General features: G+C 40.6%; 1 protein-coding gene across 1 annotated transcript in view; it reads left to right on the plus strand.

Annotated features, from left to right (window-relative positions):
* The window catches only part of KIAA1328 (KIAA1328 ortholog), a 172039-nt gene that overhangs the window by 53931 nt on the left and 99554 nt on the right, over positions 1 to 18554 (plus strand). The window contains exon 5 of the mRNA XM_058824482.1: positions 15118 to 15245. Coding sequence (XP_058680465.1) covers positions 15118 to 15245 — 128 coding nt within the window. The remainder of the gene's footprint in view (positions 1 to 15117; positions 15246 to 18554) is intronic.

The following is an 18554-nucleotide window of genomic DNA, read 5'->3' on the forward strand; positions in this document are numbered from 1 at the left end:
TGAAATGAAAGATTTTACTGCAACTTAAGAATGAACATTTATGCTTCCAGCTTCCTCTGGTTTTTTTGCCAAGGTTTCTTTGATTTAAATACAGTGAGGTGCAGAAAAAGGATAGTCCCAGAGATCAGTGGTGTTCAAAATACCAGTGTCTGAAAGTGTTGTCTCAGATTGGTGAGCTTATTCAGGCAGAGCACATGAGAACCAGAGAACCAAAAATGCAAATTCTGTCAATAAGTCTGTGCTTCATCTCTTGCTGAAGCAGGGAGCATTACTACATCTCATGTTGCTGTGTCTGATTAGTTTTTCTGGAAAAAGTGAGCCTTTTCTGCTGTTGAGTTAGATGTATCTGCTGTCACAGTCACAAAGGAAATGTGAAGAAGTCAGACATTTAAAATGGGTCATAATGTTTATTTGTGTATACCTTGTGCTTAGACTGGGGAATTCCTTTTCTCATGAGAGTTTCAGTACAGGAGGTGGCATATTGGCAGTAGTGTTCATTTATTTCTTATACTACAAGTTGGAAGATATTTAGCTTCCAGAGCACTACTTAAACTTAAGCGTGAGGGTTTTTTAACCCCTCTGTTTAACGGCCTTGAAAACTGTGGCATGTTATAGGCTCAAAAAGTCACACAAGAGTGGATTTCTCTCAGTGTAATGTAAATGGAAGGGGCTCTGTTAGTGAAAACGGAAAACACCGGGAAATCTTTGTATCAGTTCCTGCATGGCTGAGTCTGCAGTGAGCTTCAAAGGTCTTGCATCTGAGGAAAGTGATGACTTGAAGAAAGTGTTCTATGTGGAAGATCACGTAGAGATCAAGAGAATTGGAAACGAAGTCAGCAAAGCAATATTTCTAAAGAAAGCCTTGTGTAAGAGAGAAAATAGAAGATGAGTTGGAAACTATGTCTAATATGAAAGGTTTTAGGAACAGAAGGCATGAAGGTGCGAGCTGAAGGAGGAACCAAAAGGAACAGTTACGACCATAAATATGTCATGATGACTGCAGCAGGACGTGAAGTGAAAGAGGAGCCGGGTTTTGTAGGACTGAGTGAGAAGTGGATCAGGAATTCCTGTGTGAGATACTGGGCACAGGGGTGTTCCCTCACTGTCAGGGTGAGACTGCATCTATCAGCTGTGAGATTCGAGGCACGTGCTTGTACTGGGGGCAGTTCTGCTGTTCCATTTAACACTTCCCTCAGCAGGGGCATGCACAGCCCTTCTGATCTGGCCCTGATTCCAGCAGGGGCTGTGTGTCTGAGTGCAACTCTGCACCCACAGGCCTGCTGCAAGCACCAAGCCTCCCTGACAGAGCCATTTCTAGCTCTTCTAGTTGTGAAGAAGGTGGCCCTTCCTCTCCCAATCAGTATGCTGCTGAGTTGCATGGCCTATGGCTATGTGGACTGAAAAAATACTGAAGAAGTCTGAACTTCAGCATTTGTCTTTTAGAGGTGACTAAAACTCCTTGTCCCTGTCCATCCATTTCAACACCAGAACTTTCACTGAAAATAAAAATTTGTGCTAAACATAATTCAGAGCCTTATAATAAAACGTGTCACGTGGTTAACCTTTGATACAATGTAGCATTTAAAGAATAGTTTGCATCTTTTGCTGGTAAATTACTACATAAATATTTAGATTAGGTGTGAATAGGAATGTGGCATTATTTATGGATCCATATTTCTCTGGCATTTCAGATGCATGGTTGTTTTGCTCCTTAATAAATGCAGACATTAAAAGAACAAGCATAGACAAAGTGCTAATTTTAAAGCTTTGCAGCTCAGGGGAGAAAAATCTCCCCATGTTCTGTTAGAACTGCTTGTTGTCTCCCTCCGCACAATAGAGAGAAATCTTAGACAACACTAGAAGTTGCATTAAGCTCCTTTATTTCTGATACTTGTCATGGAGTGACATGTCTCACCTGCTCGTGCAGATTGGTAGCAGAGCAACCTGTCAGATCTGAAGATGTTTTGGTGCTGTCTGTTCCTTCTTGCTTCAGAGGCAAATGTGTTGTGGTACAGTTACTGCTTTAATTTTTGTCTGTATTTTGCTTCAGTTCTTTTTCACCTTAATCCTTGGAAGAGGAAGGCAAGAATATATGAAATGTCTTACTCATGAAACTTGAAAAAGAGTGCAGATCCCTTTTTTTCTTGGTTTAGCTGGAGATTGGACTGTTAGGGTGGCTGCCCAGAATGCCACATCAGCAGCATGGAGTGCAACAGCTCCAAGAATGGTGCTGGCAGAATGGCACTGCAGCCTGCTGTGGAGGCACTCTCAGGTCTGATGCACGTGGGTTTTCTTGCTTCTGTGAAGTCCTGTAAATCAACCTTGTCTGTATCTCTGCTTCCCCCATATCAAATGTGACCTTCCCTGCAGAGTGAACGTACAGGGATGATGACAATGAGTCTGTTGATACCCATGAGCTGTTGAGATACTGCAGTGATGAAGGTTTCTGGCTGTTAGTACAGGAATAATTTTCCATTAGAGATGGAAAAGGTATGGATGTTTCCTTGACCTGTTGAAATTAAGGAGAGGTACCGAGCAGCTTTGCTGCAGTTTTGGCTTCTAAATTGATCCTGCAGTAAAGAAGTCAAGTCTTAAATCTTTGGGGGCTCCATAGTCTCTATGATGTTTATCAATGAGAAAATCTGACTAAATGTTCAGTGCTTTTGTGCCCTTTATATGTCTTCTGTTTTGAACTTCTCAGAGGAGGGTAGCTGTCTATATTTATTTCTCTGTTTCTTTAATTTTATTGTGGTGTTTTTCCTGAAAACCAGTCATTCTAGTCCAGGGTCCTTGCAAAGTATTTACATACAGTAGTTTTCCTTTCCTCCTTGTTGGCAGGAAATAGGCATTCTCATATAGCGTGGTGTGCAGGTTACCTTGATCACTGGTTGTCTGGAAAATACCCCTAATTTCTCTGACTTTTCTAGGTCTCTGTTATGTAAAACATTTTAGTGTTTGATTTTTTTTTTTCCCCATTTCCTTATGTTGTATTTGGTTTGGCTCAAAATTGTTTTTCTAACCATGGGAATGTATTTGACAAGAAGGCCTATTCTATTCTTGAGTTGACTAAGCCCTTCTAAGCATCCGTGGTGATCCCTGCATTATCAGCAGTTGCTGTATGCATGGAGTCATCTCACTGTGATTCTGACTGCATTGCAATAAGTAAAGAATTTGCCAAAGAACTATTTGCTTACTCAAATATTAATCCTGTGAGAGGGACTATATCTGAAAGTATCATTTTCTTGCTGCCAGTAACTGTCTTTATGCAAACTCTTTTCAGCTATTTTTTCTTCTGATGAGCACTTTTGAGTTTAGATTCAGGAATTCCTGTCTTCAGGAGTAACAGCCCTCTGGCACTGATACCCTCAAGGCTAACACATAGCAATGTTTTTCTAAGATGAGTGGAGAACTATAGTGGGAGGAAAAAGGAGTCATAGCTATGGGGAAAAGGTTTCCTCTCTTCCCCACCAATACCTCGGACTTCTGTGGTCCATGCACATCAGCTGTGTACCTTGGTATGCTCTTGGTAAGAAGCCAAGAAGACCTCCAGAATGTCAGCTATTCTTTAGTGGTAATAGATGTGAGGATTTAGAGATGAGTGTTTTTTCTTGCAGGAGGTAGCAACTTCCAATTCCTCATGACTGTTTTTACCTGAAATAGTGGACAGTTCCAAAAAGCCTGAAGTTCAGTGTAAATGCATCACTCTGTCCCAGCAAATTATCTTTTCTGATATGAAATTAATTAGCCAGAGTAAGCATCTTTACCTTCAAGAACAGTAGAAAAAGTCCTAGGAGCTATACATTTGGCCCATGGAAGTTAAGTCTTTGCTATCAGTACTTCTCAGGAGAATCATTCCAGGTCATTCATTACCTTTCTCCTCAATATGTAATATCCATTTGATTTGAAAACCTTCTTGTTACCATAGGGTGGCTTCAGAAATTAAGTTTTTTTTTTTTCCTATAAACATTTGCAGCCTCCTGTGAAGAGCAGTTCCATAGCTTAGGGGAACACAGGAGGGCTTGTAGGCACCTGGACCTGCTCAGTTGCTGGACAAGTGCATTTTCTTTGTCCTGAGATGCTTGCAAACTCATAACAGTTCCTGCAGGAATAGGGTCCAACCTGCAGCCTTTGGTCTCCTGAGAACAGTGGATATGTTTTCCTCCCCTTCATGTAATTTTAAGGTACATTGTTCTGGCTTGCCCTGCTGTGTCTGTGGACACAAAGGAGTGTGATCTGGGGAAGTATTGTGGTGTTCTTACCTTACAGCTTCCTTTTCTTCTCTCATTGTCCAGATCTGAAGACTTTTAAAATGCCTCTTAATTTGAGGAGCTGTGGGTCACTTTACTACTTCTACATCTCAAATTGCCAGGAGGAAAGGATACCATTACTCATTAGGTTGGGAAAGCAGAAGTTTCCTGTCATATAATATTTGGATGGTCTGGTTGTTGATTTTGAACCAAAATCAAGAAATGAAATCTGGAGTGTTGGCAGAACAAATTATTTTTATTTTATGTTTCTCCCAGTTTTAGACAGCCCTGTTTACCTACCCACGTCTCTAATTTTATGAGGCTTATTTTTGAGTACTGTTATTGCAAAAAATGCCTATTACCAGGAAGAGCAGCAGAACACACCCTGTTTCAGACAGTAATATTTGATTCCTGAGTGCTGTAAATGATGTAGAAATGTGCATGTATTAATGAGGGGTATAATAGGTTTGAGTGAAAGTGGGAGATAAGATGTGTTAATCTTGTATATTAAATAGTCCTACAACAATGAACCTTATAATGAGGCTGTTATTAAATCTTTCCTTCCCTGGCCTCAGTTCAGTGAAACCAGTGCTTCTGAGTTTGGCATGTTTAAAGCCAGATTTCACAAGGAAGGACCAAGCCTCTGGGTTCTGTCATTTTGAAGTCCTTACCACATTAGAGATGGGTACAGCACATGGTGGAAAAGATCTTTCCAGCACTCCATCATGTAATATTTTCCCCTTTTTAGGTTTGAGGACACCTTCCTTAATATTAGTGTGCTGGTATGGAGTCTGTTTTGACCTCAGCTGTATCTTAGGAAAAGAAGCAATGCGTTTCTCTCTACATCATGCAAACAGATTGTGTTCTAACAAGGTTAGAAAGACTGTCAAAATAGCAATAGTTTTAAAGGAAAAAAATTTATCTAGAATGATCTGTGATTTTTACATTTGGTGCTCTTCTAGCTATAGTGCTGAGGACAGTTCCATAAGAAGGGCAAGATTCCTTGGTTCACTGGTATTTATTTTTTTTCTATTTTTGTCCAGCAACATTTACAGATTTTCATCTTGCCTCTTGCACCATTTGCCAATAGTCAGATTAAAATCTGCATGGTGCTGTCTGATTATGTTCTGGTTTAAAAAGAGGAGATAAGAAAGTTTAAATACCCAAGCCTGATGCTTGCTGTGGAAGATACAGAGTGGCAACCATGCTAGGAAGCAGCAAATAAAAACTTTCCCTAGCATCCAGATTTCCTTTCCAGTAAGGACCCAAATGAGGACTTTCCCTTTCTGAAGGTGGTGGGAGCTGGGCTGAAGGAGACTGCCTTCCTCCATCAACATTATTCCTGTTTAAGGGTAAGGAAAAGGTTCAGTGAGAGACATCAAATATATAAAATTAAAAGCGATGATTGTTTCCTGCAAGGAAGCAACAAGACAGACACCGTTGTGTATTCTCAGGTGATCCCCATTCTGATAGTAACCAAGACCAAACCTGATTGGCTTAGTTATAAAACAAGTTGATGTTTTGTGATCTTACATTCTCATTCCCTGCAAAGCAGACACCTTTTTGATTTACTATGCATGTTCTTTAATTGAGATGGAGGTGCTGTAGCTCTGCTCTCAGTAAGTTCAGCTTTTACATTGCATTTCTCTTTTGCCTCTTCATCCCCTTTTCTCCATGCTTCTGACTCTGAGCTCACATTTATCCTGTTAAATAACTCCTCCTACTGTGTCTAAACATAAGAGGCTGAGCATCCTTTCTCAGATACCTCAATTCCCACCTTATCTCTCCTCAGGCTTCTGCCAGGAGCTTCATTGTCAAATTAGAGTAAGGAACATGTCTGTTTTAATATCGAGTAGTACTAAGATGACAAATGGCTTTGTGTAAACGGTAACAGTGGCTACTGCAAAATTTTTTTTTATTCTTACAAAGGCCTGCAACTAAAGCAGCAAACATTCCCATGGGTGTTTCACACAAAGGCGTGACTCCCTCTGCGGGTGGGGCAGAGTGCGGTTTGAGGACGAGGAGTAGCGGGAGGATTGCACGCCGCAGTTTCAGCTTGCACGGCGATGCTTTCGGTGAGATTATGAACCCCGAGCGGCGGCAATACCCGGCGCGGGCACACGGTGGCGCCACAGCCCCACGTTTGGCGCGGCCGGGGCCGGTCAGCGCCGCTGCCGGCTCTGCAGATGCACATATGGCACAATATTATCATTTTATGGTTACAATTATGAGCAATTTGATACAAAATGAAAGCTAAATTATGCAGTGTTCCTTTTATTTGTTTAATTTTGCGCTCTAAATATGTAGAAGGAAAAATAGCGCCGGTTTTGTGTGGATGGTGATAGGTACAATGCCTCCTTTTGGCTTTGTGTTCTCACACAGTGCAGGTTGTGATTATTTTCTCTCGTACATGATGAAATGTGTGGAGTTGTTCTCAGGTGCTGGGACTGTTTCGCACAGAAAGTGTGTATGTCTGAATCTCCAGGCTCCTTTCTTCCATAAAAAATGCATGGTACATTTATTGGCTGGTAGACAAATACATAAGTAACAAGTTCCTTCACAGTTTCTAGTGGAAGAGGCTGGGTAGCTGTGGCGTTTAAGCAAATGCCAAAGGAAGTCTTTAAATTCTGAAAGTCACTATAGTCATTGGCAGAGCTCTCTTGAAAGGAGCAAGTATGTTCTGAACAAATGCCTTCTTGCCAGTGAGGAAAATCTCCTGCCACTGCAGTTCTTATGCTAAAAAGAGAAATTTTCATGGCCCATGCCAGGATCAGTATCTTGTTACAACAATCTGTGGGGTCTGTATTTTGTGTATTTAGGTTCTTAGTTTTTTCTCTCATTAGGTCTCCTATGTTCATTATTATGAAAATACATGTTTTTGTCAGTATATGTAGCAGCATTTGTTTTTTGTGTATTATGTTTTTCGTTCCTTTTCAGTAAACGAAAGTTGTTAGCAGAGCCAGCCTGTAAAATATATCTTCAATTTATTTTTTTTTCTTTGCTTGTAAGTATTCTTTTGTTTGTATTAATGAAGATAAGGTTGGAGATGTGCTTTCCACTTGGAATAGAAAATGCATGCTCTGAGATGGTATTTGCATTTATCGATCCAGGCACATCTGCTGGCATACAATGGTGTCTGATATTTTTGTCCTTACCCACCTTTGAACCAGAGAACATGGCAGATAAGCTGTCCAGTTTGATTGGCATATCCTGTGGAAAGGATTTTCAATACATAGGATCAAATCCTGTACCCTAACCTGCTTTTGCATTTTGAAAGTATGTTAGAGACTTCTCTGAGTTCATCTGCTATATCTGGAATTAGTTTTAGGTTTAAATACTTTCCTTGCTCTCATCAAATCATATGGGCTATCTTCTTCTTTGGCCAATTTTAGATGCACTATATTTGCATTGTGCATCTCAATATTTTCCAGAGTGTTAAAGCAAACTTGGGAGTTTCATCATCTGTGTGGAACAGAGTATCTTGGTAGATAATAAAAAACTTAGACTGTGTATATAAAAGAAATTTCAAAATTACAAGTACTAGGATAAATTATAGTGGTGAATTAAACCAGGGTAGGAAATCTTGTATCTTTTATTGCTTTTTCATTGGGATCAATTTTAACAGTGGCTCTACAGGTGCTCTAGGTGGAAATGGAAAGCTTATTTTTTGAAAACAACTCTTCAGCTGTTTAGGAAACTTGTTTTTTATTTCTGTTCACACCTGGCATCTGGGAGTCCAGAGACTAGATTGGAATTGGATGGTTTTTGTGTGCTTCTTGAAAGCTTCAAAGGACTGCCCTGGCTTTGTCACTAACTTTTTTAACTCAGTAGCTTTTCTGTAGGTAGGTAACCATAACTTAAGTAATTTGTATGCACCATATGCAGTCTCGGCTCACTTCAAAGTGTAATCAAGTCATGAACTAATTACAATACCATATTCCCAAAGAATGTAAATTTAATTTCCCTTCAAACAGAATGGGAATGTATTAAGCAATTCCTTTATATGAGAACTGTGGCATTCAACAACATAATGCCGATGCTTCAAACAGAAGTGAAGTTCTTAACTTTTGTAGACCTTGTGACCTTTTTCCCTATGCATCTTCCCTTTTTATTCTTGCATCTTGAGTTAATTTACTGACTGGATAACAACATTAAAATATTCAAGTGTAAATTAAAATGTAACTGTTGGGCTTCAGATAGGAGATCACTCTGTCTTATTGTATGTGACTTGCTTCTTTATAGTGTTTTCAGAATTGTGCTTCCTAAGGCATTTGGATCAGAAGGAAATTGTGTTTTGAATTGAAGGCTCATAAGGTTCAGATTCTCACCAGATGATTTCTTTAATACATCGAAAAGTGGATATGCAGAAAGTTCCCTACAGGTTCTTAGCATCGCTGTGCCAGGGAGTCCACATAAACTCAGTTATATAAGAACGAGCAAAGGGAAGTTGTTCATAAAATATTTTATTACCTTCAGTCTTTGCAGCAACTTCAGAGTTTAGATAATAAACCTTCATAGAAGTTACTAGTTTCTACCCTTTCTCAGAACAATGATTCACATAGAGTCAAACCACTTATTTTATTTCTCTTAATTATAAGGCAGAAGAAACATGTTAGGGTTGGCTTTGATCTGTGCCTGGATAGTCTGATTTCTAAAATGCAGTCTGTTGCTTTTCTGAGATGAAATTGTCAAAGCACAGGACTGTATGTGTTAAACCCAAGTAGTATTTTAAAATTAAATGTGGGTCAGCTTCCAATGAAATATGTAATTGTTAAATGCTAAAGGAAAGAGCTTAGAATATCTTAGTTTATATTTTAAAGTGTTCCTTTTAGATGTTAATTCATTAATACAGCAGTTTATTTTTATTCATATGACTTTTCATATGTAAGTAGTTGAAGCTGCATTATTTTAATCCTTTCTTTGGTTAGAGAGAAAAAAGCCTGCAGGTAGAAATCAGAATGACATACATATTGCTTCTTTCCCAAAAGGCACCGTATCTCTCTCCTATTGATATGCAAAATATTAAGGCAGAAAATAAACCCCATTGCTTTATGTGTCAAAATACTGTAAAAAAATATATGCTTGGGTGATGCATGAAAAAAACTGGGGGTCCACTTCAAGCTGAATACACTTATAGTGGAATTTGCCATTAGTCTGGTGTGGATCTTTGGGGCTCTGCAGACTCTATAAGTTTGGTTCCCTTAGGAAGCATCAAGCTTAGATGTAGCTTGATCCTTAGTTGTAGTTACAGGGATTGCCCTGTTTGGAGACCCAGCTCCAAACACGGGTCTTAGCCTTTGCCTGAGTTTGGTGAAATGCTTTCTTACTCTTGCAGCATTTTTTAGAGTGATTTTTGGGCTGTGAGCTGTACAGTGAAATGTTGTAGCAGTACATGGTGCCGCAGTTATGGATGCAGTGGTGTGTCTGTTAAACAGCTGTGAGCTTGCTGTGACATTCTTCACGTGCCAGCCGCAGGCCAGAGGCATTTTGGAAGTGGTGTACTGTTGCTGTTGCTGCCAGAAAATAACCAACCCCCAGACAAACCCCACAAAAACATCAAAGGTAAGTTGGATCAGGCTTGTGGTGCTCGATGCTGTGCTGCTGGGACTGTGCACGGCTCCTTGAAATGGTCTGGCACACACACCTGCTTGGAGAGCATACAGGCAAGCTCAGGTCTGCCTGCAATTCATCTGAGGAGATTTTTCTTGGGAGACCAAAGACCTCTAGAGCTTAGTGTAGCTTCATCCACCCACTGTCAGTGGCATTTCCTCAGCATCTCCTTCCTTGTCTAGTTTTTCTCACAGCATTTGTTTTCAAGGGCCTACCTGAGGCAGTGAAAAGAGTTGAGTCTGCTGAAACTGGCAACATGGTGATAACTAGTCAGGTTTCTAGCTGCATGTCCTTAAGCGGGAATTTAAAAAGACCAGTGCTTTGTGGCTACTGGGTTGTGAGTGCACATGTCAAAAAACTTTCTTCATCACATCACAGAAAGTTTCTTGTGTCTCTACCACAGAGTTCAAGTTAATGCTGTCTGATTTAAATTCCAATCCAATTTGTGTGTGTTTGACTTTTTCTTTCCTTTGATTGCTTTATTCATCTTTGCATATCTTTGTAATAGCTCTGAGTCTCTAGAGAGTCTTCCATTGGATATGGGGGCTGATGGGGCCGCATCATCTGGTGACTGAAGATGGAGATTCAGCTCCTGTGTTCTGTTCCGGCCATGGATCAGAGAATGCGGCCCTGAGTGAAAGGACAGTCCAAGCTGAAGCTACAGTCAGGGACTACAGGAATGAGTCATCACTGGGCATCTTATTTGATGCTTGGGAGGTCTATTAGGGCTTTTCTGCATGGGTGGATGCAGTGAAACTCAGACTCTGAGCTAATCAGGTGCAAGATGAATCTGGTCTGTTAGTGCTGTGCCTGAGCTGTGCTAGTTTACCTGCAGCTGCAAGACACATGTCCTGGAGCTGCCTTGAGGAGTGTGGGGCTGCTGGGCTGCACCTGTGTGCTCAGACACACCCAAAGACTCCCCGTGACACAGTTTTCCCATGTGTAAATAGGGAGCAATAGAGCTCCTGCCTGTCCCAGAAATGCTCTTGGCAAACCCGTGAGGAAAATGTCACTAGGTGGTGAGTTCTCACAAACATTCTGAAAAAACAGGAAGGCCTTTATTATTATATTGATTGTGAAGAATCTTATTAGCTGTGTTCTCTGCTCTTGCTAGTAGCTTCTTGGAAAGTTTTTTCCAGACTCACTTTGCTGTGATTGGAAGCTGCTTTAATTTTCTTTTTCTATTAATAAAGTGAGATAAAATGAAAAATTTCTTCTTAAATCATAAAGCACCCCCCCCCCCCCCCCCACCAAAGAGGGGGGGGGGGGAGATTCTCTGTCTTCTGGTTTAGTTGCCTTTTTCCCTCATGCAAAAAGTATATAAGAAAGGCATTTTTTGATAAATAGTCCTCGTGGAAAAACCTGATGTTGGCTTCACTTGGAAACCTGGACCTGAAGAGACCAGTTTGAATTGCTGTAGCATGAACATAGCTTGCACAAGCATATGGAGGCTGATGTGTTGAATTCAAGAGCTTCTTAGGTAGATGCTTGATGCTCTGAACTAAAACATTTCAGATTTTAAGCTGGACTTCACTTCTGCTCAAAGTGCCAGTGGAAAGAGTGTACTGGGAACAGTGAAGGGAATCAGTGGGTGTGCTAGAGTCTGGCCCTTCTCTTCCCAGTTTCTGGGGAAGCAGGAGCTGTAGTTTTTGGATTTTTTTTTTTTTCTACTTCAGCCTGTGGGAGGCAGACAGTATTTCAGCAAGGAGTAAGCTGTGAGTAGTTGAGGTAGCCGTGGAGCAGACTTCACAGCCTGAGGATTTAAGAGTGGAACTGAAGGAAGGGGTTGGGATTTTGCAAGGTGGATAAACACACCCAGACAGGTGACCATTGCTGGAAGAGGTGTCCTCTGCTCCCAGCTCCACTCCCCCTGCTTGCGTCATGCCTGATCTTGTGCCTGGTTGTCTTTTTGCCTTGCTGGGACAGTTTGCTCAGGCCTGGAGTGAGGGATCTATGGGGCAGCAGAGCTGGTGTGGATGGAAGGAGTGAGTGGGAGAGTATCTTTGGAAGCAGTTGAACATTAGGTTGGCTGTGCCTTCTTGTGGAGCTTCACCCCAAGGAAAAGCTCTTTGTTCCCTGCCTGGCTCCCTGGACATCCATTCCTGGCTTCTGTAAGCTGTCACCACTGTGTGCTGGCAGCCCCTCCTCTCAAAGCCAGCTATCTCCACTGAGGTTATTATCTCATAAGAGCCATAAATGAGCTCTTAATTCTTTGACTTACATTTAGTGAAAAAATTAACTAATATATTCTATAAAATATGTAGTACTTGCAGTATTACATGTAAATGTGGCTATTGAAATTCTAACCTTTGCATTTCTAATTTTTTTTTGTTTCCCCCTCCTCCTCACACAACCTCAATACTTTACTAATAAACTGCATAAAAAGTATTACTCTAATACATTCAAATGCATATTTCTTGGACATAAAACTACCTTTCAGTTAAATGCCAAGTACCACTTCTCCCAGGTAACTAACATCTTGCAAATTCAATATTTGTGCTCCTGAACACATGAAGAATTATCAAATGTATCCATTTAGGTATATGACCTTTTTTAGAATGAAAATCTGTAGGATTTCTCCTATACTGTTTTTTCACTCTTCCTTTTTTTTTTTTAAAGCAGATTATGAAAATATTTATGACATGCATGTCTGTCCAAAGACTGTATTGCCTTAGTAGATGCATGATCTTGTTATATCTGAATGACTTAAATATTTTTGTGGCAGTGTTGTGTATTGTCTGGCTAATTTGCAGGAGAAAAAAGGAGATAATCTTGCTGCTTTTAGCAAAAAATTCAATAGAGTGAGAGAGTAAGATCTAATATTAAGGCTTTTTTTTAAAAGAAGATATTCTGCAGTAAATGTACCAGCACATCTTTGAGAATTGCCATACTTTCAGCTATTCTGCATGTGTCTCAAACAAATGAACTCTTTTTTCATATTAGAAGCTTCATGTTTACTTAAGTAAGCAAAGTAGGGCTTTAAACTCACACTGTGGTGGCTGTAACAATACTTTGCTTATTGTGTGAATGAACAAGGTTTTGATCTTCTAATACAGTGACTTTTACAGTGGCTGACCAAATCTCACAAGAATTTCAGGGACATCTTGGCCACCATTCAAGCTCATGTGAGCCATTGCCCTTCCCACTCATGATCACATAACTGGCCTTTGGACAACCAGGATTTGCTTGCATACTTTGCCGATGTTAATTTTCCTTGTCCTGTTTGAAACCGTATTTTAAATTAATTTGGCAGTCACGTGCAGGAGGTGGTGGCATCATGTGTACCATGAGGGCTCTGTAGTCTGTAAAACACAAATGGGGCCTGGGAGTGCAGGCAGTCTTGCCTGGCTTTCCAGTGGACAGCACTGTGGCAAGAGTGAGGATGGCTGCCGGTGAGTCTGGTGCTAACACTGTGGCAAGAGTGAGGATGGCTGGTGCAAACGCTCTGGCAAGAGTGAGGATGGTTGGCTCTCCAGTGGAGCTGGTGCTAACACTGTGGCAAGAGTGAGGATGGCTGCCTGGCCGTCCCTCAGGGCCCCAGGGCTGTTTAGGGTGCTCGTTTCTGGTGCCAGCAGTGTGCTCACTGGAGGGAGGAGGGGGCAAAATCTGTTTTGTGGGGAAGGGGTTGCTGGAAGCAAAGTGAATTAAGAGGGCTGTAAAAAATTGATAAAGATAGATAGGACTGTCTGTTTTTATATTCTGCCACATAACATGGGTTTAAATTAATTTCCCTATAATTTGTCTTCAAATACCGACATTTAACTCTTAGGCTGTATAAATGAACTGGCTTTTGCTAGAGTAAAATTCATGCCCTGCGTCCAGGCTAATATGTTCACCTACTATAAACATTACTGCCTATGGTTACAACTGGAATAAAAAATTCCTTTTATATACATCATAGCTGGCAGAGACTCCTGAGACCACCACAAATCACTTCAGCCTTTTGGTGCTCTCTGACGAAATGAACTGAAATGTAAAACAGCTCTGGCTTCAGGCAGGCTGGCTCTGGAAAGCAATTAGCTTGTTAAGACCATTGTTTGTACCCTCCCATATTTCCAGGTGCTGAGCAAAGGTGTTATGAGAGCTCTCCTGATTGATTTCAGCATTGGGGTTTATTAACCTTCCATTCCTTCCTAAAATGTTTTGCTTATTCTCTCGGTAGCCTTTTATTTAAAGGGAAGAAAACCAACCAAACAACAACAAAAACGAAGCCCTGGCAAGGCCACCCCTCCTGCGAAAGAATAAGAAGAGAGGAGGAGGGGAGAGAGGGAAGGCAACAAAACCTAACCAAAAAAAAACCCCTTAGGGTCATAACAGGGAATAACAAAGCAGTGAGTTATTTATGCAGCCATGATTGGCAAAAGTGATTGCAACATGAATTTGCCCAGAAGCAATGATTAGATCATAAAAATGTTAAGGAAATCTGTAACTCAACACCGTTTTAAAGATTGAAGAAGTTTTTGTTCCCTACCTTAATTGCAGTGACTTGTTATTAAAGTATTTATTCAGAGTAATCTCTTTGGACAGCGAGCCCTTATCCCATCTGCATGCATAATTAAAAGTGAGGGGGGAGAGAGGGGAGCATAAATGGTTTACCATGCTACATGAGCAAGGGAGGGAATTACACAATGACAGGTGAAGAGCAGATTTATCTCCTGTTGGAATTTCAATGCTGCAAGCAAGGCAGGACACTTGCTAATATCCTTGCAAACACCACAGTTGCTGCTTCTCCAGATTACCGTCCAAAAATTACTGCTGGTCTGTAAAAGGCCTGTAGCACTGCATCTGTGGCTGTGGGGTTTTGAGCCATTGGCGCTCAAGCAAAGAGATTGGATTTGGGTATGTGGGCTTGTGAATCAATGTCTGTGCTTAAAAATGGACTATTTACTTACTTGGCTGGCTATTTATTTATTTATAAATAAACATTGGTAATGGCTGGCTTTGCTGAATACGAATAAGAGGGTTGTAGTTGTTCCAGCTGAAACAATGTCATCACCTGCCTCCTGCTGCTGTCTCTTTTCCAATGGTGAAAGAATTTAGTGCAATTCTTCTTTTTCCACTCTGAGTAAGGAAGAAGGTTGTACTTGAACATTCATCTCTAGGCAGATTTATCATCATTAGGCGCTACTCAAACACATGGTATCTGTTTTTAAATGGAACTGTTATAGATCTAAATCACATTTACACAGAGTAAGTTGGTATATATTTGGCTATAACTGTTCGCTAAAGAGTGTTTTTCCCTTAACTTCTGATGTCTCACCTCTGCAGCAGCAGTACAGAGAATGCCAAGAACTTTTGAGCCTTTATCAGAAGTACCTAGCTGAGCAGCAAGAAAAACTATCACACTCCCTTTCTGAACTCAGTGCTGCCAAGGAAAAGGAGCAGAAGGTAAGCTCTTTTTTTACCATCTCTTTTTTATTTAAATTACCAAGTCAAAACGTCTTTTTGAGACTGTGAATGTATTATCTTACATCTTATGGTGTTGAATACTATTTTGTGATTGGTTTCCCATGAGTCCTTGCCTTAATACATGGATTGCAGGAAAACAAAGAGAAAAATCTTGACAAGTTTTGGGTCAGCAGAAGGGGTGAAGTTAATTGACCATACTGTAATGGAGTAAGAATCATGGTGACCCACACCTTTTCCAAGGAAAAAGTTAAGATGCTGTTATGTTTGCTATTCTGTTATTTAAACAGGAAAATAATTGCAGTCACTGTAGATATAGCCTTTCACATTTTCACTGTGGCTTTTGATGATTGAAAAGGGCATTACAGATGATGTATTTGGTCAATAAGAGCTTTCTAAAGTCTGTAAAGCAGCTCATCTGATTTGAGCTATTTATAGAAGACCTGTAGTTCTATATGCTGTTAAACCAGAAAATGTTGACTAGAGATATGTGTTAAATTAAGTTCTAAAATGTTTCTTGTAGGTAGGCACCCAAAGCCCTGAGAACATGGTTGCTTGAGATATTCCCCTGGTAGCCAGATGCTTTGTTTATCCTGTCTGATGACAGATTATACCCTGGAAGAGAAGACTGCCCATGCAAGTGCTCTACCCCGGGTTCTTGCTTGCTGTTCTCTGGTAGTAGCTTCCATCTGCTGGAGGTCTGATAGACCTCCAGAATGCATCCTTCCTAAGACCATGCCTTTTTCTAGAGGTTCTGCCCTCGATCTCCTCTTATTCTGGAACAGTCTTAAAGGCTTATTTATAACAGGGCTAGAAATAAAGTCATCAGCACAGAGGAGGTCTCAGTGGTTACCTGCTGTGAGAATTATACAGGCAGATCCTGCTTCTCAGGAGACTCGAGACTGTGCATGAAGGAGTCTTTTAATTCTCTCAGGAAGCATGTAGCAATACTCTTTGACTTAGTTGACATCAGGAATGGATTTCTTTTTGTCCTGATGATGTATTTTTTAGCTTTTTTTTTTTGGTCCAGCATTGTTGGACATGGAGCTGTTTGTCAGGCTTTTAACCTTTTATAAACATTTCATTTGCATTCTTTTGTGTTTATATCTGCCCTCCATTTTTGTGATGGCATTGAATTCAAAGCAAGAATATTCTCCCAGAAAGGATGATGTCTGTGTTGCTGCTTGTATGGCATGCAGCTTGCTGGGGATCTCCATGGAAAATAGTCCAGAGGAGTCCATGTAGTCCAAAAGCACTGTGGTAGTTGTGTTTTGGGTGATGCCAATCCTTCTTTCAGGTTATGCCTTGAATGTTTCATTTCTAGCCTTTCAACTTCAAATACACTTATCCTATATTAGGTTAGCCCTCAGTATGGAGGGATCCAGTGTCATCACATCTACAGGGCAAAGGCATGGAAGCAGATAATAGAAAACCTTCAGCCCACTGACTATCAAATCATTTCAACAATCCGTTCATCTCCTCTTGTTCTTCTGTCTTTCTAATCACTCTGTCAGTGTATACACAGAGACTTCTTTAAAATTGTTTTCTGATTTCATGTGCAAAGTTCTATCAAGCTCATCTTTGATTCCATTATTTCTTTTCTCTATGCTTACAGGTACTTTTGTCCACAAATGCAAATTCAGATATTATATCGAGGTTTGCCTTGACATTTCATTTATGGTTACATACTCTACAGCTCCAGCCTAGCAGGTCTGAAATTACCCTAGTCCTCTTGTTGTGTGCAAAGCAACGTAGGCATAGATAAAAACCTGTCAAAACATGCTTCAACTGTTTTTTCTTACAGCGTGCAAAGTGTTTCTGATGTTTCTAGCCTTCCTCTTCAATTTTCTCGTTCTTTGCATTTGGCTTTATAAATTGTTACCATTTTTCACCCAAACAAGCACTTTGTGCTGTGTTTCTCCTCACAGTTTAGAAACTGTGAAGACTCGAGCAGGACTGCTGCACTCTGTCTGTCCTTTCCTTTGTGCACTCTTTCACGGGATGGCTTTCCAAACCCAAGAAGGGTCACTGGGCTGCTCTTGATGGGACTCGGTGTTATTTTTGCACATCTTTTAATACCTGAACTGTGAACTCTTAGTGTCCTGATGGGTCTCTCTTTCAGTGTTTTTTGTTCTCTTTGAGTGTTGTCTTAACACAGTAGTTCAGGCCAGCATTGTTCTGTCTGCCTGATGGGGTCTGCTGAAGGGGAGCACAGCAGGGAGGGATTTTTGAGAGGAAAGAATTGGAAGAGGACAGACCCAGAACACTCTCCTCCTGCTCCAGGTACTGCCCATGCCAGTTTCTTCTGTCCCACTGAAGCTTTTGTGCTCTTCCTTTCTGTTTGAAGGTGGGCTTTGACAAGAGCAATTTTGTTGAAATGTTAGGATAATGGAAGGCTTTGTGATTTTTGTTTGAATCCAAATCCTTTTGAAATATTTTCCTTTTCACTTGATTTTCTCCAGGTTAAGGAAATCTTGGATATGTCTGGGTTTAAAGCAAGATAGCTAGTTTGTCATATAGTTTTCTCTTTGTAGAACTCTGTAGGAGACATAATCAGCATTTCCTATTACAGGACACTGCTGATCTTTCTGGGGTGTCTGTGTTTCGATGTACAATGTTCCAATTTTCCCATCTCGTGCAGAAACATTGGACTGTGCAGCTGCACTCCATAATGAAGCACTTCTTTGTTCTGCCTGTTTTGAGCTGGTCTTTCTTGTTTCTATTCATTTCCCTTTCTTTTTCTTACTTGTTAGTTCGGAGTAATTTCTAGCGCTACACCTGTATCTTAACGCCTCCTGCTTCTGCTTTTCACCTGCCTGTCTCCCTTGTTCTTACCTTATCGTAATTTGGATCACGAGCTGTCACTTTCCTCTGGGTTTAGATAGGTATTTGGAAACATCTCCTTTCAGTGTTTAAATGCTGGGTTTTCTGTCAGAATAAGACAATTAACAGGTCAAGAGAACAGCAGCTTACCAAACATCCATGGCATTGTTGTAAAAAGAGGTGGAGTTCTACAGGATGTAAATGACTGCAGCAGCCGTGTGCATGTGGCTGAAATGCAGCCCTGGTTTGTAGATGTACTGAACTAATGCAGATGCTCTGGTGTTAACTTTTATTTTTGTCCGTTTTACTATCACCAAATGATAGCAGTAACTCTGAAACCATGGTTTCCTCTTAGCTAATCTTGCCTCTTTGTAATGAAAGTCAGCCCTCAAAATGTAAAGAAGCATCCTGGTAGTAGTGAAATAAAATTGCTGGGAAGATGGTGGTAAGATGATTTAAGTCAGAACT

Source organism: Ammospiza caudacuta, chromosome Z (genome assembly GCF_027887145.1).
Source record: "Ammospiza caudacuta isolate bAmmCau1 chromosome Z, bAmmCau1.pri, whole genome shotgun sequence".
NCBI lineage: Eukaryota > Metazoa > Chordata > Aves > Passeriformes > Passerellidae > Ammospiza > Ammospiza caudacuta.